The following is a 21,559-nucleotide window of genomic DNA, read 5'->3' on the forward strand; positions in this document are numbered from 1 at the left end:
TGGAGTTTGGCTTCTGGGGGACTAGCGTGCCCCCCCAGAAGTAGGATTAAGAGGTAGGATGTAACCCCATCATCAGCCTGGAACAGCTTGAGCCCTCTCTCCCTTGAGCACATATGGGAAATAGTTAAACCTAAGGCCATTCTATTACAAATGCCAGGGGGTAGTCTTTTCTACTTGCCTCTCCTCTGCTGTAGCTGTCATCAAAGACTATATCATCAAAGGGGCAATACGTGAGTATTTTAAATTGGCATACCAAAAAAAAAAAAAAACCCTAAGTTAACCAAAGGTTTTTAGTATAGTGCCCTCGGTCAGCTGTTAGCCTGATGCTAACTATCAATTCCAGATAGAGGAGGAAAAAGCAGTTCTCCCAATGACAGCAAGTCTATTCCAGGCAGTCTTGTAAAAGAACTGTCAGTAGATAATGAAAGTACCTGCTACCTATGACTGAGCTAAAGTAGTGCCAAACCTGGCAATTCCTTTTTACTGCTGAGACATCCCTCTATGGCATAGAACATCAACACACTGTAAGTGAACTAGGGTTTCCCTGTCAATGACCTACTCAAATACACTCTGAGAAGGAACAAGAGCTTTCAGGGATGGCTCAGAAACTTGATTGTTTTTCCATTTATTTTTAAAATGCAAATTACACTAGTAAGTCAAAAAAATCACTCTGTTAAAAATACATTCAGAATTAACAAACGGAAAAAAAAGACACATCAGGATTGTAACTCTTGCCTTCTGAATATTAGGTTTATAACAAAAGCTCAGCCTAGAAAAATAGCATTCTTCACCGGATTTTGAGGAGGATACAGCTGTACAACTTCGATGTTTATTCCCAGATAGAATCACATGACTGTGCTCCCTGTCCACTGAATCCTTTTTAGTAGTCAACAACTGTTTTTGAAAATTTGGGTCATGATGATAGTAAATAGATGGTAACTTGGCTGCAACTTAAAGCAGGGATATGAAGGTTTATTAATCCATATACATGTCTCATAAGGTGGAATTGCATCCCAGCAGGAATGTACAGTGAAACCTCATTTTTGTAGTCACATTAATAGTCACATTAGTTTTCCGGCATGTATAGTATTTATATTAAGAATCAAAGGACGATAACATTGGTAAAGTTTCTCATACACTTAACATGCATGTCACTAAAGTGAGGTTTCACTGACATGTTCTATACATGTATATATGGACAAACATAGACCACTGAGAATTCAAGCACACGTGCTGGAACCTTTTTTGTAGTTTATGTTCTAATAGTAACCTTTGTCCCTTTGTCATTTTCAAATTCATGTGTGTGTAGATCAGACATCCATGCAGACACAGGAATGGGACTGATTAATGTAGATTTGGATGAGCTAATATCCAAAGTAGGTTAGCCCAGTAACAAACCTCATAGAAACCAAGAGGAAAAAGTTGCTTCATGCCAATCTCTAACTTTTCAAGTCAATTTCACTGCATTTAAGGATGGTGTATTATTACTTTTGGAAAAATACTGAACTTATTATCTCAGGTGGATCCCCAAAACTCATCTGAGTTCCTGACAAGCCTGAGCTAATTATGTGTTTCACTCATGAAAACCAAAGAATGCTTGAATATATAAAACAATTTTCTAGAATTCAGAATATTTCATAAACACATTGACCTACTATTAAGTTTCCAAAGGCATCTTGTTGCCAACTACGTTAACAGCACAGTTTTTTTTTCTGCCACAATAATACAGGAGGATTAAAATACACTCTAACACACAACAGATCCCCCAAATACCACAAAGATCTCAAATGTTTCACCAAGGTTAACTACTGCTCCCCCCGCCCACCCAGAAAATAATCTCGTACGCTGAAGTTAGGAAAAAAAGTTCATCTACATAGGGTCTTCCATTTGAATTAGATATAAAAGAGTAAACATAGCTAATACATATTCAGTTGGCCTCTGTTGATAGAAATCCACAGCTGTTTCTGTTAGTAAAAGACATTTGTAGATACTTAAAAAAGCACCTAGAGTGCAATAAATAAAACTGGTTAGAATTAAGCCATTTCTGATCTCTGCTTCCGGTAGATTAATGAGTTTAGTAGATTAATACATTTTTTGTCCCACCCAACCTCCTCTGAAGACTTTGAAGAATTATAAAGATGATGATTACAACTTGTTATTACTGGTCTCTTTTTGGCCACCATGGAGGCTCAATGGTAGAAGCACTTTGCTGACAGCTGGCAGTTTTCTTAGACAGTGGAGCTGCTGAGCTAGACAGTCTTGTTTCTTGACATGAGACACATAGACTCAAACCCATTCGGAATTAATAGCAGTGTGTTAGCCTAAAGGAAGTGACTCGGGGATGTATGCGCTGAGGTTCTCAAGCGCACAACTTAGGTGGGTTAAGGCAAGTATGTACGGTCTAGCTTTAGGGCAAACAACCTGCCATTTCAGACTTCAGTTACTAGGTCGTCATGGCATGTTTTGTCTTTGCAATTACATTGCCTTCATAGCTGTGGCGCTATCAAGACACATGGTGCGCTAGAAAACGGGGCTTTCAAGCTAATGTGCCCTGGATGACTTTGCAGCTATGGGAGGCTGACTGGTTGAGCTGCAGAGGAGTTAGTGTCGGCCAGCAGAGAGCACCAACACGTTTCCTCAGGAACTTTCCAAAGGCCTGGGAGAAAGCAGCCTGCTTTCAGGAAATCCACCACAGGGCATGTCCTGCATGTTTATCTGTTTCAGTTAGAAAGAGGAGGCCAAGTATAATTGTGTGTGTGTCCCAGTGTATGTGAAGACTGTTTCTTTGTTAATATGTGTGTATATATATATATAAACTCAGTTGCTTCTTGCTCTTCAAAAAATGCAGGAGGCCACTGGGAAACAAGTTCTTTGAGGGGTCCAGGAGCTGATGTACTGAAGCCATTTGTATTACTTCGACCTGAGAGAGAGAGAGAGGGGGATAGAGAGATTTTTTAATCAAGGGGAAGAGCTCAGCACCTTTTCTTACCTCTCCAAGCACAAGAGAAGTCCCACCCCACCCCCCACCAAAAAGTCCAAAGCCCAAATTGTGCTTTAAATAGACAGTTCTCCTTTTTTCCCTCAGTACAACCTTCTGGATAGAAAGGCCACTTAACGGTAATTTAAAATCCATTCTCTGGGGACGAATGACTACATATTGCTGTGCAATCAGGCTGCCAGAGGGAATGAGACATTTTCAAATGTGGTCTGGTATTCTATGGGATGTTCTCACACTTCAGGGAGCCCAACCGACCTCCACCTGCTTTGGCACGTGGGTCAGTGGGTAGTCAAAGCAGCTGGCTTTTTAGAAAATTTACCCACGGACATGGGAATGTTTTTTGTGCAATTTCATAGCCGTTATTTGTTTCAAAGAGCTTTATCAAACTACATGACAAATGAGTGAAAACGTTTCTATTGTAGATAATCTGAAAAATTATGCACGAAGAATATTCACCCAACTTAATTTACAAAAGACTGTCTAGTCACTGACGACAGAAGTGAAATATGGCTGTGAACGGAGGTCAGTTAGGGCAGTGTTTTCGAAGCTTTGTCCAGGCTCTGAGCCACAGAAGATTTGCTGGGTATAATGGAAACCCCATAGCTACAAGTGCCTTGCTTTTAAGCATTTGTTTTCCTTCTAAGGAACTGCTTTGATTTCCAGTTGCTATATAATATCGGGGTACTTAAACTGGCCCATGATGCTAAATTACTCTTACTTTGAGACTTATTTGTGGCAGGTTGACAGGAGAGAAGGTCCACCCCAAAGAACAAAGACAAAGGAGATGCTCAGGTCTCTGCCCACCCCCCCCACCCCAGCAGGGGATGATGTGTATACATGAATAAACGTTTGGGTCCCATGGGGTTTTAATAGGCAGTGGCTTTCCAATGATTGTTTTGAAAGGCTACACAGCTGAAAAAGCTCTTCATTCAACAGCACAGAATGTGAAGTCAAAAGGGAATAAAGGGAATGTAGGAAAAGGGGAGGGTACAGACATGTATGGAGCCATGGCAGCTAAGTTAGTGTGAGAAATCTGGGAATGAAATGTCCGTGTACTAACAGTCCATCTAAGAATTTAGGTGGTGGGGGGGACTAAGGGGTCAGCAAAACTAGTGGATAATTGGGCCTGTGTAACTAATAAGCTATATGATCTTTATTTTTCTTTCATTTAGTTTTCTCATCTGAAAAATCTTAGTGTTCGAGTACTTGAGGTCCACTAAAGGATGCTTTGTAGAAGGGGTGGTAGTAGTAATTTGACTAGTGACTTGTTAAAAATTTAACTCATTTCATGAGCAGTGAGACTTGAATGTGCTTGTAATTTTACCATTTCCAGGCAGTAGGGAGAAAAACTATTACTTTTTGGTTTAGCATTTAAAAGTAATCTATTAAGTTTTGTCTTTGAGGAATATCATGCTAGATATTTAAGTCTTCAAAGCCATATTGGAAGTATAAATGTCTGGTTTGAAACTATTCTTGATTATGTAAAACTATCATTCTCATGTTATACCTGATCCTTACATAGTGGTTACTTCCCACTTATGTTTTGCTCAAATTGATCATTAATATGGACTGCAATGTAACGTGATAAGTTATATGATACTGTCAGAAACAAGAAATTGCAGGACTTATAGATGTTCTGGTCTTCTCTTGAGCGCAAATACATTGTTACTTGGGCTGATATATGCAATGTATTTACGGAGGAAATCTTTCAGGAAATAATACAGTATATGTTGATTTCTGACTCGATAAATTCTTTGAGTAATATAGGAACAATGCTATGTAACCAATAATTCGTTAGGATATGTCACATGTTGTAATGCTCTACAAGCATTATTTTATATAAATTCAGAACAATTATATGAAGGACATATGCTCTCATCTCTCGCAGGTGAGGAAACAGGCTTGGTGAGAAGTTATTCAAATAAATTTATGTCCAAGGCCATAAACCATTTTTATCTCATGCAGTCTGCCTTCAGTAGTTCATCTTAGCCACTTCTTTCTGCTTTGTCTTTAAGTAGAACTTTACTCAAGACTGTTAGAATATTGAAGAATGATAGTCTTATCACTCTTTAAGCTGTCTATTCTTGGAGGATGGAAATGGTGTAGTATAAATAAAAATACAACTATAATATGGGGCGAAATAAAAATACTGGGAAAAAGATTTAAGAAATGTTTCATAAAGGAGATATATTTGAAGATACAACTTTGAAGGACAGTGGGATATAGAAGAGTGAAATTTGGAAGTGTCAAAAGAATACTACACATTTGCAGAAGTCAAGAGTTTTATTTGGCTGGGGGGGCGGTGAATGGATGAGGAGAGAGAATGGGACACTCTGCCCTCAATAGATAAGCTTTAGGAAGCAGGTGCCAATTCCTACTCATTACATTTTTTTCTAGTGTCTCCCAGCATCTTTATGTGGTTGAGGCTCAAAAGTTATTATAGGTTGAAGAGAATAAATAATGTCTCAATAGAACATTGAGGCCAGACCAGATTTGCAAAGTCTGAGAGAGTTTGGACCTTTGTTCAGTAGGTAATAAGGAATCACTGATGGTTTGGGGGCAGGGGCCTAACATAGTGGTACTTTAAGAAGTTAACTCGGCAGTCACATGGAAGATGAGATAGGGGTTCTAAAATAGACTGGGAAACTTGAGGTAGTGCATGCCTGAGTCAGGGCAGTAGTTGTGGAGATGTAAAAGACAGAAGTGTGATGTGCCCTGTTTACTGAAAGGATGCTTTGAGTGACATATAGCATTGGCTGATTTCTGAACTGATGAGGTCTTTTTTATGAGTGGTGTTACCAAATGCTTTGGGGGAACTACAAGAGACACACACAATGCAGTCGTGATGCATAGATCGTTCTATTTGTAAAGAGAAGCTTAAAAGGGGGGGGATGTATAAGCATTACCTTAATCTCTCTGGAGGAGAAACTTCCCCCAAACACACTTATCCTAACACACTAACAATATTAAAAGGTAAAATGATTCAATGGTGGAGGACAACGATGACAAACACATATCTTCAAAGAGAAGCTCACATTTCAAAATGAATTGGAATCTTACTTTCTATTTTGATCTTCGCTTGCAATTCAGCATATCACTTGATGCTGATATATAGAATTTGTTATCAGTTGTTATCCAAGGGAATTTGCCTAAACACAGATATAAAAATCAGGCTCTGATTGTATGTCTGCTCTCGAGTGCTAGAGTTAAGGGTCTGATAAGTTTCAGTGTTAATATTCTGGTTTCACTTGGACTTTCCACACCAGAAAAATGATAGGAGTATTATGGCCTTAAAATTTTTAAGCCTTAGATATAATTAAGGTGATAAACTTGTCACTTATCTAAATGAGAACATTTTTAAGAGTAGTAGGGAGTTCTGGTAATAATTACACCAGGATAACCCATGTAAATTGAGACTATACTGGGAAAACCAGAACGTATGGTTCACATAGTTACACATGACTACCTACAACGTTATCACTTTAAAAATATACAACTTTTGGGTAAAGAAATCGCATATTGGGTTTTTAGCCATGTAGTTGTTACTTATGTAAGACTTGAGAGATGGCTTTTCTGATAAACCTTAAATTATGCATGAAATGTCATCAGAATTATCTGAAAACATTATAAAAGAAAATACTGGAAGTATATGACTGGAGGGAAGCTGCACATCATCTGCTGTGTCACAATGACCTGTACTTAATCAGTTTTAAGTATCCCAGAAGGATGCCTCCAAATAAAGTACTTACATGTACATAGGCTGTAGTTGTAAATGAGATGTCTTCTGAGGCCCCTGATAGCCATAAGAGTCAAAGCCACCTATGAAATCAACTGCAAAGGGACAGTTGCCTTAGTTATTTAACATAAGAGATAACCATTCACAGTCCATATTACAGAGATAATCAGTATAAACATTTTAATCATCTTGTGAAACCAGGAATAGCTAATTGTGGAAAGATAGTTCCTTCAAGGCTGTGATTCCCCTTCCCAACAATGAGATTCAATTATTGCTTTACAAGAATATTCACTTGGAAGAACAAATTATATACTCCTTTGAAGCAACCGAGACCTAATTGGAGTAATAAAATTCACTTGTACAATAAAGACGTGATATATCTTTTTGGTTAGTGTGTTTTTCCTGCAACACATTATACATGTAAAAATAATCGCTCAAGTGCATGGATCTATCACCAACTGCAGCACTAGTAATAACGCATCCTATGATTGTCAGCTACAAGGTGCTGTGGTGGAGCTCATGTAAGTTAACTCAACATGGCTGTCCCTGCCATTATGTGGTTTATAATCTCAAATAGACTTTGCTCCACCATCTGTATTTCCAATTGTCTAACTAAACATCTAAATGCAATGCATGTGTAGATATTTAAGGTGATGAGATATAACAAGAGTTACTGTGGTAGTGTTGTAGCCATTTTGGTACAATCTATCGCCTACTCCATATCTGCTTACAATGTAACCTTACAGTTTGAAGGTAGGTAGAACTTTGTGGCCACTTTGACCAATAAAGTATAGAAGTGACAATATGTGACTTCCAAGGCTAGATCAAGATAATGTCATGCACTTTTTCTTTGCTCCTTTGGGATGCTCTCTTTTGGAACACAGCCGCCAAACCTAAATTAGCCCACATGGAGAGATAATGGAGAACCCTTGGATGTGATTTAAGCTGACAGGCTAGCTGAGGTCCCAGCTGATAGTCAGCATCAACACTCAGACATGTGAGAAACTGCCTCCAAATGATTCAAGCCCCAAGTTGTTGCGTCAACCCAGTGCTGGAGTGTTCCCAGCTGAGGCCCCTGACATCAGGGGTCAGAGACAAGCCATTCTCACTGTACCCTGTCTGAATTCTTAACCAAAGAATCCACTAGCATAATATTGTTTTACCCTACTACATTTTGGAAGCAACAGTCACTGAAACAATGAGTACTGTAAAAAGTTTTTTTCTTTTCCTGGACGTGATGGTTGTATGGCAGGGCTGAAAGAGGCAAAACGACAAAAAGCTGACAAGAGATGACAGAAAAAAGAAGGGAAGCTAGAGATTGAGGATGATAGAGGTTATCTTTAATTTTCATAATCTTACTCTTCTGGTTTAGCTTTGACTAGTTTTTGTTTTCCTTTTAATATCCAGGTAGAAACTGCAGAAAGTAACAAAGTCCGTGATGTATGTTTGTCTGTTTAGTGGGGAAATCTGATTTCTTTTTAAATAGACTTTTTTAGGTTCACAGCAAAAGTGAGAAGTACTGAGTTCCCATAACCCCCTGCACCACACATGCACATCCTTCTGCACCAGAGCATTTGTTACAACTGATAAACCTACATTGACATGTCGTCATCACCCCAAAAGTCCAGAGTCTGCATTGGGATTCACTTCTGGTGTTTTAAATTCTATAAGTTTTGACAAATCCATAATGCATGTATCCACAGTTTTAGTATCATAGAGAATTTCCCTGCCCTAAAAACCCTGTGTTCTGCCTTTTTATCCTTCCCTTTCCCCTAATCTCTAGGAACCACTGATCATCTTACTGTCCCCATACTTCTGCCTTTTCCAGAATGTTATACAGTTGGACTCCTCTACAGTATCCAGCCTTTCCTGATTGGATTCTTTCATTTAGTAATATGCATTCAAGGTGCCTCCATGTCTATTTCTCACTTTTTTTTCATTATGATAACACTTTTACCAAGCCAGAATCTCTCTTCTGGTCAAATGTGGAATAGTACAACAGTCCTCACTTAACCACAGCAGGTGACACAGAACCAAGGTGAGAAAAGACCTGAATGTAATCGGGATGGATTTTTACCATTTCTCTTGTGAGAGGGCATTCAAATTTCAACCAGAATCGAAGGGTACACTTTCTGTAATGTATTTTATGTACATGCCTGAGTTCATAGCCAACGAATTTATGTAAGATCAGTTTCCATGTGTAGTCATGCTCAGTAATGGTTTGGATGCCTGCCTAAAGGGAAGGAATAGGAATAAGCTGGATCCAGTGGACCACTAGGGTTGAGAGTGTGGTGGTCAGTCTAGCAAAGAACCAAGTCTACCATCTTTTACAGAATGGTGCTTCAACCACATCTGGAACTCTTTGGAGTGCCGTGTTTGTGAAGCACTTAAGTAGAAATGTTTTTCTCTCAAAATTGAATTACATCAGTTAGTTTACATCTTTTGAACACCCTTGATACCATTTTTGGTCTGTTTTCTGTTACTTATTTAGGCCCTAAAAGAGGCTACTAAATATTGTAGAACTTTTCTGAACAATGGGAGTCATGAAACATTTTGTACTTCTCTAAGTAATTGTGACTACATCTAGATGTTTGGCTCATGGCTCAATTTTGTTGTCTAGGAGAAAGTTGCTGCCTTTAACAGAACAAAAAAGAGGGAGGGAGGTGGTGGTTGGCTTCATTTGGACTCCCGGTGGGTAAGTTAGAAGTGGCACATACAAGCAGCAAGGACCAGGAAACACTTGGAAAAAGGGAAATGTAATTGTAATTGGTGCTAGAGCAAATTGGGGCTTGCTGGGATTTTAGATTAATTTCTGTGAATTTCTTCTTAGGTTTCAGTTAAGCACAAGAAAGCTACCTTCACCTGTCGTGTGACGAACCTACCTTTTTGTTGATTCCATCACTATAGTGTAAATCGCATGAAATTTACTATTTAGTACAGTAGCTTCAGAACAGTGTTGGGTTCTTAGAAGCCGTATTTAGTGAACTCTTTAGACTGTTTAAATAGGCAACTGAAGCATGGAAGATGCTGGTAAAACTTCTAAGTGAAATTTGAGTGCACTACTCATTTCACCATAAGGCCTTGAATAATAAGACCTTTTACAGAAGATTTAGACTATCAGTGGGTGTTTGGGTCCTTTGAGAGAAACAACCTTTTGGATACCTATATGGGAAGAAGCCACCACTGAAGTCTTCTCAGTCTAGAAGGGTAGAAGAAACGAGGCTAGGACATCTTTTAGCATCAAAATGGCTAAGGAGAGAGGGTCATCCATTGATGGATGCTGTCAAGTGCTGCAAATGTTGATAAACTGGTAGGAAAAACACTTTTCTTGCCAGTTCATAGCATCCCTAAGCAAAGTCACATGATGGGGTTGAAGGTGAGAAGATAAAATTTATACTTAAAACTTTGCCTCTGTAGAGTGATTTGCTTTTGGTCCTCTGAAGACAACTCGGGAATGTTACCATTTTCCTTTGTGATTGTCGCAGCATTTTATCTTTGCCTTAATTTTCCTATCTGCGATATGGGTGTGTTTGTATCTATTGAACTATGGAGGCACAAGGAGGTCTAATTATTTTAAATTAGTAAAGTGCCATATCAGTTTAATCACTGATTTAATAACAATAATAGAATTTAGAAATTACCAAGGAAGAGGAAAAAATGCTTTTCGAATAAATATTCTTCATTCAAATGTTCCCTGTTGTGAGCTTCCCTTTTATTTAAACCTTTTAATCATGAACACTGAGTTCAGTGAACCTAAAACCACTTTAAAAAAAAATGCATGTTGGCAGGGGAGGTATTATAATATAAAACGCTAAAACACTACCTTGGTTATTAATGACAAAGCCACTAGTCAACACATTCGCTTTTGGAGACGGAGCTGGAATAGACCATGAGGGGAAATTTTAAAAGGCAGACAGCTAAGCCTAAATATTTGGAAGAACTCATTGAAAGACACTAAAGAATGTGTGGGCCTGTGAAAAGAGTGTAAATCCATTATCTCTGCAGGTAAGTATTTCAAGAGTACTTATCTCCAGTTGCAGAAAAGGAATTTGGAGCATAACCATCCACAGGCCAAATTCAAAAGACCTACCTTCCTCCCTCGAAGACTGACTTGGTGGCAGCATTTGTGCTTTTCTTGTGTGAGCTTGATGTGCTCATTCTGGACCCATACCTCTGAATGGACTCCGAGCTATTTTTTTTTTTTTTTTCTCTTGATTAGGAAAACACAGCCTTTTGTAGGGGCACTTCAGTCTGTTGCCTGAAATGTCACTAAAGTGTGACAGCACAGAGAGCTTCTGATGGGCGAAGCAGGCATTGAATGAAATGAGACTTATTAGCCGAATCAGTGCAGATGCTTTTCTTCCTAACCTTGTTCAGTAAACAGCATGGTCTTAGGGTCCTATTTTCTACGTTTCTCTCTTACTTGTAGCAGAAACGGATTTTCAGTAGCTTAAACTTGGTAACACTTTCACATGTGCTAAAACAAAAAAGCAGAAAGCAAATCACTTCAATGGCACAATAGTGAAATCTTTAGAGATCCTCTGAGTAATCCCCTTAAGCTGTTCTAAAAACTTATTTGCATTAGGTTTCCACTTGATAAACTGTTGTCTTTTTGCTCTTGTTTATTTCGCCAGTTCTGTGAGGCCTATATCGTAAATGAGATTTGAGTTTTCTGCTGAGACCGGGATCTTGCTATGGAATTGCCTTCTAAAAATCTAAGGCCATCATTGGCTACATCACAGGGAAACTGAAGTAAAGACCAGGGCTTGGGAGCCGGAAGACCTAGACTCCAGTGTGCCTTCCCTTCTTACCAGCATCATACCCATAAGCAGGTCATGATTGCTCTGAGCCTTTTTTCCTCTGAAGTGGGGATAATAATTCCAACTTCATGGAGTTATATGTATATATCCCTTAGATGCATGTGCTTTATGGATACACACATGTACAAATAGTAGATTTGGGATTTCATCTCTTCTAGCAAGGGACTTATACAAAAACAATGATTCAAATTATGCTTTAAAATGCTTTTTTTTTGACCAAAAAATTCCTGGGCCAGTGATTGAACTCATGCTACAACTGTAGCCAGAGCCATAGCAGTGACAACACAAGATCCTTAACCCACTGAGCCATGAGGGAACTCCTAAAATGAATTTTTAGGTTCTTTACTGAAGGGATAAGAATTTTTCAGGCTGAGAGAGTAGATGGAGTTAAGCCTCAAAGAAAACTTTGCTAGAACTTCCTAGGATTTTATATGGAGTGGCATAAGTGTTGATGTCGTCAGTAGAAGCCAGGAAGAGCTGAGGGAGGTAGGTTTATGGAAACGCTTCGAATGCCCACTTGGTTAATGTGACCTAACAAGCAGCAGGAATAGCCTATGTGACATAACATGGAAAAGAGGGAAGATTTTTGTATATTTTAAATTATATAGCTGAATTTCCATATTTCAATTGTTTTTGAAAATCACTTTGCATCCTGAGGGGATGGGCCTGGCATAGTTTGTGGTCTATGAGGCTTGAACCCTACCATCTGTAAGAGGAATAATCCAGTGGAGTGGGTAAGAATGGAAACACCAAGAGCTCACCTCTTGACTGGGCAGAGGAGATGAGGCCAATGTTAGTGGGGGGATTGCTTTGGAGAGGAAAAGCTTAACTGTTCTTTTGGATTTGGGCAGGGTTTCATGAAGATAAAAGGATAATTGTTAGTATGGAGAATTATTGAGGTTCTGAGGGAAGAACAGAAGGGGTTTGGTTTTCCCAGGTTTGGTATTAGGCTTAAGAAATGTGGAGAGGCTTGAAACTGGTCCTGCGGGGGATGTGGCACACAGCCAGGAGAGGAGAAACAGCACTGCTGAGCTGGAGGGAGCGTCCAGCTGCCTTGAGGGACTCTCTCCAGCCATGTGCAGCAGCCCAGGATTAGAAATGGAGAAACTTCATCTGAGCCTCAGCCAGGAAGGATATTGAAAACTCAGGCATGAAGGAAGAGAAAACAAGGCAGGGAACCAAGAGTGCATAAGATGCATAGGAGCATCATTGCCACAGCTGATCCAGGAGCTGGATGATGAGAAGAAAGGTTCCTGTGGATGGAAGCTCCTAAATAAAGATGAAGAAAGATTTCTCCAGGACAGAAGCAGAAGAATAAGGAGGGAGAAAAGACAGTTTACAGTCAGGCAGAGAATTTTAGAATGGTGACTTTTTTTTAATAGCCGCTCCAGCGGCATATAGAAGTTCTCCAGCCTGGCACTGAATCTGAGCTACAGCTGTGACCTCTGCAGCAGCTGCAGCAACACCAGATTGTTAACCCATTGCACTGGGCTGGGGATCAAACCTTTGCCTCCACAGTGACCAGCTGCAGTCAGGTTCCTAATCCACTGTGCTATAGCGGGAACTCCTAAATGATTTTAGAGAAAGCTGCTTCCTCCAGAATGAGGGTGATCCAAATTGGCCACCTTGATAAAGGGGGAACCAAGGCAGTAGATGAACTTAGTGGTGAGAAGGGTGCTAAGAAGTTCAAGAAATTGTAAAGCTAGAGGCAGAAAACTACGTATCATGATGTGATGTCTTTAATACTTCCAATAGATGTGGAGTTGTGTGCAGAAAATGAGGAGGTGACTAGGCAAACTTTATTTTAAAGGCGCCTTACCTCACTTTGTGCCATGCCATTTAGGCAGATTCGATTCCCAGGTCTGTTTTGTTCTCACCCGTTTAGAATGGTTTTCAATGATACATGCCTTTCAGTTGAAGTTGGAGAGGGTGGTTATTACAAGTTATAGGTGAGTTGGCCAGACATGGTTGGGTATGTCTTCTCAGCTGGCATCCAGGATTTATTTAGAACGCACAGCCCATTTCAATGAAGTGGTTTTAATTAAGGTGCGGGCCCGTCAGTGTATACATATTTAGGAAAAAATGCATGCCAAAATTAACCAGTTGGGGGACTATTTCTCCCCTTGTAATTTTTGCTCACATAATCTTTGCATTATTTTGCAGTCTTCAGAAAGGAGGACTAAACCTAAATGAATTATTGTTATAGAACAATAGTTTCAGGTATGAGGATATCCAGTTGTTACTCAATATTTGTACTGCTATGTGGGAAAGGCGAAACTGTTTGCTATATGGGTTCATCTAAAAACACCGAAGATGATTCTGTATGAACTATGGTGTTCATTTGGTCAACAGGGGTGGAAAGAGTTCTCTTTTAAAAGACATCGGTTTTGTTCAATTCTGCATTCTTCTGATTCATCCCTTAGGCTTCAGTGGAAATGTCATTCCCTCAGGGAAGAATTTCCTGCTCTTTAGCTGGACAAGTCATCCCCAGAGTACCTCCCCCCGCCCCAATGCTCTCCTTGTCTGAAGCTTTGGTGTAGTTCCTCATGTGAACGGTGTGCTGGCTGTAAGTTTCAGAAGGGCAAAGATGGTGTCTGCCTCATCCCTCTGCAGGCGTGTTGGGAGAATCTACATAGTCTTACAGTGAAGGGTTGTGGAAAGTATACCTGGAGTCAGGAGACGTTAAAGTTTTGCTCCCAATGCTGCCTCTAAATGATTGACTTGGAGCAAAGCACTTTCAATGTTCCTTTCCTCAGCTATAAAATGAGGGGACTAAAACGGATGATTGCTGACATTGTTCATAGCTCTGTGCTCTGCACAATGCCATATAGAGAAGTATTTTCAATGAACAAATCTGCAAAGGTATTAATGAGTGGGAAAAATTAGTGCAAAGGCGTTGTTTCCCCTGCGGCCATTACTACTACTATGCGTCGATTTCATGAAACAAGTTTCCAGGGAGATGAACTGCTGAATAGGGTCTCCTGGAACCTGAGACATAAGACATGACAATTCCCAATTGGAAAACAGAGGGATGAAAAAGGTGGGCCCTGGGAAGGATGAATAGGATTGACGGGTTTGCAGCCAACAGAAATTGTCACCCTCATTCACTCTGCCTCTGCGAAGAAGGTGTCTGGATGAGTGACTATGGGCGGCCCTTTGCCTTTCTGCTCTTGGGAATTCTTTTAACATCAACTTCATTAGTTACAAAGGCAGCAATCCATATCCAATTTTCTTTTTGTGTCAGGATTGCTCATGTATAAACTAGGCTCCTTTGTTGGAAACGTTTGCAATTAATCCCATAAACAAATACACACAAAATGCAAATCTTGGTGCTGCCCCAGCCAACCCTGCTGACTCTGAGGCCTGACCGCCATCTATTATACACAGAAATGAATTGAAATCCCCACTTTGGGCCTAACCTAATTTTCCAGTGATAATAGGCATGGATTCCCAGAAGCACTCTATGCCTCTTGATAGTAACATCCTCATTTCCTTTCCTGGTAAATGTTTTAAATAAGATTTTTAGCACCAAAGGAAATTAACCTTTAAATTAATTGTAATTATAAAATGCCATCACTGATTTTTGTCTTCAGCCTAATTACTTTCTATTATTTAAACAAACCTCACCTCCTGTGAGCTTTTAAGTTTGTTCCTCCTTCACTCCCTGCCACACAATGCCAACCCATCCCGGAGGAGGCCTCCCTGGGGCCCTGCTGCTAGAACAGCCTCATTTAAATGTCACACAGGATTGAGGGTTTGCCCTTGCTGCTTATTTACAAGGTGCTCTTTCAGGGCGCTGTGTAAGGCTGCTCCGCTCAGATGTTTCCGTTCTGTGTACCTGGTGGCCCTCCTCAGAGGTGCAGTGCTTTTTTCAGTCCTGCTGCTTAAGAAGGAGACAGCCAAGCCTGGCCTTCTATTTCTAATAGATGCCATTTCCACCATGAAGGCATAGCTGGTCATAATGAAGGTGGCCACTGCCAGCCTCGGTTCTCAAAAGACTTAACTTTGAATGTACCATCTCCTTTTCTCAGCTTTGGAGGGCTTTTAGAGTTCTGTCTCCTGTGCCAGCTCTTTGTCTTGTTCTCACAGGACTAAAGGATCCCAGCAACTTTATTTTGTGAGTGTGTATGTTGGCGCTAAAAGCATCTTATTTTTCTACATGTAGCTACTCTCCTTCTCATGTCATTATCATTGTGAGTATAGGGAGAGGTGGTGAGGAAACAGGTACAGAACACCCAGAATAGGTGGACGGGGTCTGGCAGAACTGGAAGAAGCAGAATAATCAAAATGGAAGATGTTTTCTTTTAACCATTTCTGCACATGCCACCACTTCTGCTTCCTGTTGCATGCTCTGGCTTTCTTTTCCACTGAGGCTGATTAAAACAACATGGATATTATTCATCTACTGGATCGCATCGGTTTTCTGCATAAAACAACTCCTTTATTGCACCCCGGTTAAAGGTGCTCCTTTGCTAGTCTGGATATTGTCACCCTGACATTGATGCTTTAGAACCAAAGTCTTGATTGTTTTGAATCAACAAAGGATAGAGAAGGAATCAATTTTTCCCCCCATATTTTTGATTTGGGAATATTAGATTTATTTAAAGATGATCATAGTGTGTGCATGTGTGTGTGATAAACAGCAGAGTATAATGGAGATATTAAGAGAAAGGGGAGAAGATAATTGTTATAAGAAGCAGACCCAACTCAAAAGTGAATATCCAAATTTTAAAATAAAGTGCACATGTTTTCTCAGTGACCACAAGAGGGAGCAATTTAACAGGCTGAAAGACCAGCATTAGTTTTGGGATACTTAATGTAAAAACTGTCTATTATGGAAAAAATGCCATTGTCACTTCTAGGAACTCACATGTGATTGGGAGGAGGCACATATATATGTAAACATTTCTTTCAGGTGTTGATTATTTTTTACGTAATGGCAACATTTTTTCATTTTTCTTCCATTTAGAAAACGGTAAGAGGGTTTATTCTAACTGGTTATTCATTTACTTAGAATGAACTGGGGTCTAAGAAAATGTCACATTTCCTTAAGGAGTCTCTGTATAGTCCAGGAAATGTTTGCGGAGAGCTGACTGGTTGATTTCCCACAGACTCTTGAGTCCTGCCCCAGGGTGTGGGGTATGTTAGATGCAGAGGATAAAGCAGTGGTCAGGACAGATGTGCTCCCCAGTGGCGTCCCCTAATACTCTTATCCTGAGGGAGTCAATATGTGCTGTGTTGTGTCAGAAGTTCACTGAGAAGCTCTGTGACTTTGGGCAAGTCATTTAATTTTTTTTGGGGGGGGGGTTGCACCCATGGCATATGGAAGTTCTTGGGCCAGGGATCCAATCCAGGCTGCAGCTGTGACCTATGCCACAGCAGTGGCAATGCCATATCTTTAACCTGCTGCACCAGAGTGGGAATTCCCAAGTCATATAATATTTATGGGTCTATAAAATTAAAGTGTTGAAACAGCAGTAGGCAGTAGTTTTCTATCATTTCAAACTCTGCAGTATTCTTTGTTCAAAAGAAATCCTTAAGCAGAATCAAAAATTATACAACTAAAATAAATGCAGACCTCTGGTGCTTCAGGTGCTGGGAAGGAGCAAGGTGACACCTTCCACCTTGGCCTCATGACAATTCTGCAGAGCATGAGATAGTCTAGTGGCATCTGAAGTCTGGGGCTCCAGACTCTAGTGATATGTGATTCTCTTTGGAGATGGTAAAAGAAGTGGCAAACTTTGGTTTTGTGAGTGGCTGGCAGGTGTAGACAAGATTATTTCACTCAGTCGCCTTCAGAATTACAAAACAAAGGTTATGAAGGAAACAATCAATACTACTTTCATTTGCTTGTTTGTATATGATACTTGAAAAGGGAAATAAATCATTCTCATAACTTTACGTGTTGACCTGGAACCCAAGAACTTGGTGGTTTCTTTGAACTGCTAATTGCCCATGTCTTAAGTTATATTTGAAGGGTGACATAACAAGGAAGAAGCTCAGGTTGTATAGTATGGCCCTAACAACCAGATAGTGAAAGAAAGCTAGGAAGGAAGGGGAAAAGGCGAGACGGAAGATGAGGAGACATATACCCAAGTGTTAACTGAGAAACAGAATTCAAAATTATGAGATTCAAATTTTTGTTTGTCTAGCTGTTTTTTTTTTTTTTTTTTTGTCTTTTTGCTATTTCTTGGGCCGCTTCCGCGGCATATGGAGATTCCCAGGCTAGGGGTCTAATCGGAGCTGTAGCCACCGGCCTATGCCAAAGCCACAGCAACGCGGGATCCGAGCCGCGTCTGCAACCTACACCACAGCTCACGGCAACGCCGGATCGTTAACCCACTGAGCAAGGGCAGGGACCGAACCCGCAACCTCATGGTTCCTAGTCGGATTCGTTAACCACTGCGTCACGACGGGAACTCCTGTCTAGCTGTTTTTACACACTCTGCCATAAACTCACATTCCTTTGTAAACAGAAAGAACCAAGTATTTAGTGGACGAGCGCTCCTCCTTTCCCACCTCTACCCTCCCCACAGGTGGGAGAGTGTGTCCTTGTGCTCAAATAATTGCATCCAAACTCAATGATCCTGTCAAACTGGAAAAATGATCAAAACATAACAGCAAAAAGTTCAATACACAGAAGTGGAGGCCAGCAGGTTTTAGAAGAAAAATCAAACAAAAATAACAGAAAATTATTAGCCTCAGAGAAGTGAATAATTTCCTGTGGTTTGCTTTTCAAATGAAATGTTCTATAAATCGATTGTGACTTTTATCCCACGGCTAGTTTATTTTGGAGAATTCAGGACAGGCTTTTATGCATTTGTGCTTAGTTGCTGGGTTGGTGCATATGTGTGTGTATCTATGAATTTAAACATCTAGAATGAATTTTTCAATATTTTCCCCAAATAAGTCCCTTGAGGATATTTTAAAATGCCATTTCACAGATTCTCCCAGATGATTTGAATATTTAATAACATTTGCAAACACACTGCATCTCTTTTAGGAAAGATGGTGACTACTAAGAAAAGTGGATATTCTAGAGGAGTGATGTTTAGTTTTAGTTTAAGGCAAAGATTTATAAGAAAATAAAAATCGAGAAATCAACTGGCTTTTTTCTATTACGGATTAGTGATGTTTTCCACAGCCACGTGTCTTCCCTTTAATTGTCTCATCTAACAACACTAATGAAGCGGAGAGGGAAGTTCTTAGTTCTGTCACTGTCAGTGGACACAGGACTCTGGCGCAAGGAGAGCTGAGGATGGAGGGAGAGAAGAGCCACAAGTCTAATAAAAGGCAGAGACCAGAAATCTAGGAACATTTATTACTTTCACAGAATACTGTCAAGGAGAACAGGCAGAGGGGGACAGAAAAGACAGGAGTTCATAAGAAAACCTCAGCATGGTGGGCAACAGGATGACACGGCAAAGAGCCCAGCACAAAGACAGCTCAGGAGGGGACGCCTGCTCTCCTGGAGAAAAGCCTTTTCTTCTAAGACGTCTCGCTGCCTTTTCATGAACAAATAATATGAAAGTATGTTGCGACAGTTGCCTGACTCAAATAAGGCTCAGGTGTTGAGGCACACCCTCTGGAGTAGGTCCCTGCTTTTTTTTTTTTTCCCTCTGAGAAGCTTCTCATCTGAAGGCAGATCACCCAACCCTACAGCAGGAGATGCTGACTGAACTCCTGCCTGGTAGCAGTGAGCTGGGAGTGGGGAGGTGGGTAGCATGACAGCCTAGAGCCTCTTGCCCACAGGCATTTGATGGGCAGTGAGCAAAAGTCAGCCCCACTCTGTTCCCCAGAGGCATAATGGGGAGCCACGTGGTATCTGCGAGTGAGTGCGTCTTTAGACATAGGATGTTACAGAATGTTACAGACTGAATCCTGTCTCTTCCCAAATGTACCTTTTAAAAGGCCTAACCCCTTCATGTGATTGTATCTGGAGATGGGGCCATTAAAGAGGCCATAAGGGTGGGGCTCTAATTCAATAGAACTGGTGTCCTTATCAGAAGAGGAAGAGACAGGGGAAACACAGACAGGAATAAAAGGCCACCTGAGGACCACGTGAGAACTCAGCCTTCTGTGAGCCAAGGAAAGAGGCTTCAGAAGAAGCTGAACCTACCAACACTTTGACCTTGGATTTCTAGCTTCCAAAATTGTTATCTGTTGTATAAGCTGCCCAATCTGGTATATTTTGTTGGTCCATCCCTAGGCAACCAATTCGTGGGGGCAGAAGTGCCTGCATCTTCCCTTTTGAAATCTCTGCTCCAAGGGTGGTTGTCATCCCCTGGTAGGCACAGCAGATGGCAGTGGTGTCCTGTGAGTTTGCACAGCCCGCAGGCCGGGCAGGCTGGGCCTCTGGCTTAGATAACCAAAGGGTCAGAGAGGTAAACTTCAAGGTATAGGGTTTTCATTGTGAAAATAACAACTTCACCTTAAAATGTCTATAATAATTAAACTGGCCTCTAGAAAAGTAAACGAGATACTGCTTAAAGAAGAAATAGGAGAAAAAAATCTTAGGCAATTGATGTGCCTACAGTCTCACTCCTAGTTCAGGGACGATTTATTGCTATTTTGTGCAGCCTGAACCCAACTTGCCTTAGCTCCCCAGAGGTTCGTGCCTCCGAGGCTCCCAGGCTACATGAACTGCTAAGACTGAGCTATCGAAGCTGAGCACAGAGCTGGTCAGTGTCCTATTGACATTAGGAATTGCTTCAGTCTTACAGGTACCATAATTCGGCCCTTATCTCCACAGCCCATTCTCAGCACAGTTACAGAACCCAAACTGTCCTCTGTTCCTCACAAGGCTCTTAGGAATGGAAGCGTAACTAATTTAGCCAGTGGGGAGCTGGCACCTCCTCCGCCTACACTGCAGCTCCCCCGCCCCCCGCGCCCCCATCAGGATGCTTCATTGCAAACCCATAGCAGGTAGTAACAGTCACACAAATTGCCTTCCTGCTTTAGATACACATTAAAATTCTCCCATATTTCAGGGCTTACTGAGAGCATTTGTGTGTGTATGTGTACTTTCAGCAAGTCAGAACACTTAAGGGATCAACATTTTCTTTAATATACCAAAATAGAAACTGCAACCTTTTTTATACTTGAGCATTAGAAATCACATGTTCTAGCCGAGCCTGAAGGCAAATATATAAACTAGTGCTCAAGACAGCAATACATAGGGCATGTGACTCAACAAATATTCATAATTGTGTGTGAGTGGCCACAAGTAGATGACCCTAACTGGACAGAGAACTAGCCCAAACGACCATCTCCTCCAAGCTGTTTAGTAGTCCCACCCATGTCCAAGGTAAACATGAGTCTATTTGGATATAAAAATAAGAGTGGTTCATATGCCCACTGAGCCAAAGGCAAATTTGAAAAATTATCTATACTAAGTCTGCTTGTTTTTTAGATTAATAAAGGCAGATAAGGAGTTGTCAAAATATAAAGGCATAGGTATCATTTTTTTTTGGAGTCTTTTGGAAAATAGTTTACTAGATATTTGATAGTGTTTTTCCAAAAGATGTCTGTGACTTCATATCCCTTTGGATTTATGTGGATTGACCAAAACTTGACCTAGGGCAGAATTCCCTAAAATGAGTTGCCTGGAATTCTAAGAACTTATTATATATATATAATATATATAATAATCTGTGTTCAAATGTTCAGATGTTTATGGGATATTAACTATACTTTTCTGTACAATGACTTAACATCTACAAAATGATCAGTGGCTCACCCAAAGTATCTGGAGACCTTAGATAGCCCCAAACCTTATTCTCTGACAGTTACAATGAACATGAACTTCATGAGGATTGCTTTCAAACTCAGCCATTCCTAAACCCGGCCTTGCCTGTTCCTTTTCCTAGAAATCACAGTAGAAGCATTTGCTTACAGTTCTGCGCACGATCGCGCTCTCTGCCTCATGACTCACTTTGTGCTCCCCTGCTGGCATGCTGTGTTGTCCCCAGGGACCCCTGAGTATGGTAAAACCCTTCCTGGTTT

General features: G+C 40.6%; 1 protein-coding gene across 21 annotated transcripts in view; it reads right to left on the reverse strand.

The window, feature by feature from the left end:
• NKAIN2 (sodium/potassium transporting ATPase interacting 2) overlaps positions 610-21,559 on the reverse strand; it is a 1,025,964-nt gene continuing 1,005,014 nt past the window's right edge. For 9 of the 21 annotated variants that reach the window (XR_002338465.1, XR_002338481.1, XR_002338499.1 and 6 more), the window contains 3 exons: positions 6,748-6,829; positions 6,059-6,147; positions 610-2,920 (listed from right to left, as the gene is read on the reverse strand). Coding sequence is in view for 7 of the 21 variants with exons in the window: in XM_021072767.1 (XP_020928426.1) it covers positions 2,911-2,920; positions 6,748-6,829 (92 nt within the window). In the remaining 14 variants the exon portion in view is untranslated. Of the gene's footprint in view, positions 2,921-6,058; positions 6,148-6,743; positions 6,830-21,559 lie in introns of those variants that run through there. The other 12 variants (XR_002338480.1, XR_002338482.1, XR_002338500.1 and 9 more) reach the window with 8 other exon arrangements.

Source organism: Sus scrofa, chromosome 1 (assembly GCF_000003025.6).
Source record: "Sus scrofa isolate TJ Tabasco breed Duroc chromosome 1, Sscrofa11.1, whole genome shotgun sequence".
In the NCBI taxonomy this organism is placed as follows: domain Eukaryota; kingdom Metazoa; phylum Chordata; class Mammalia; order Artiodactyla; family Suidae; genus Sus; species Sus scrofa.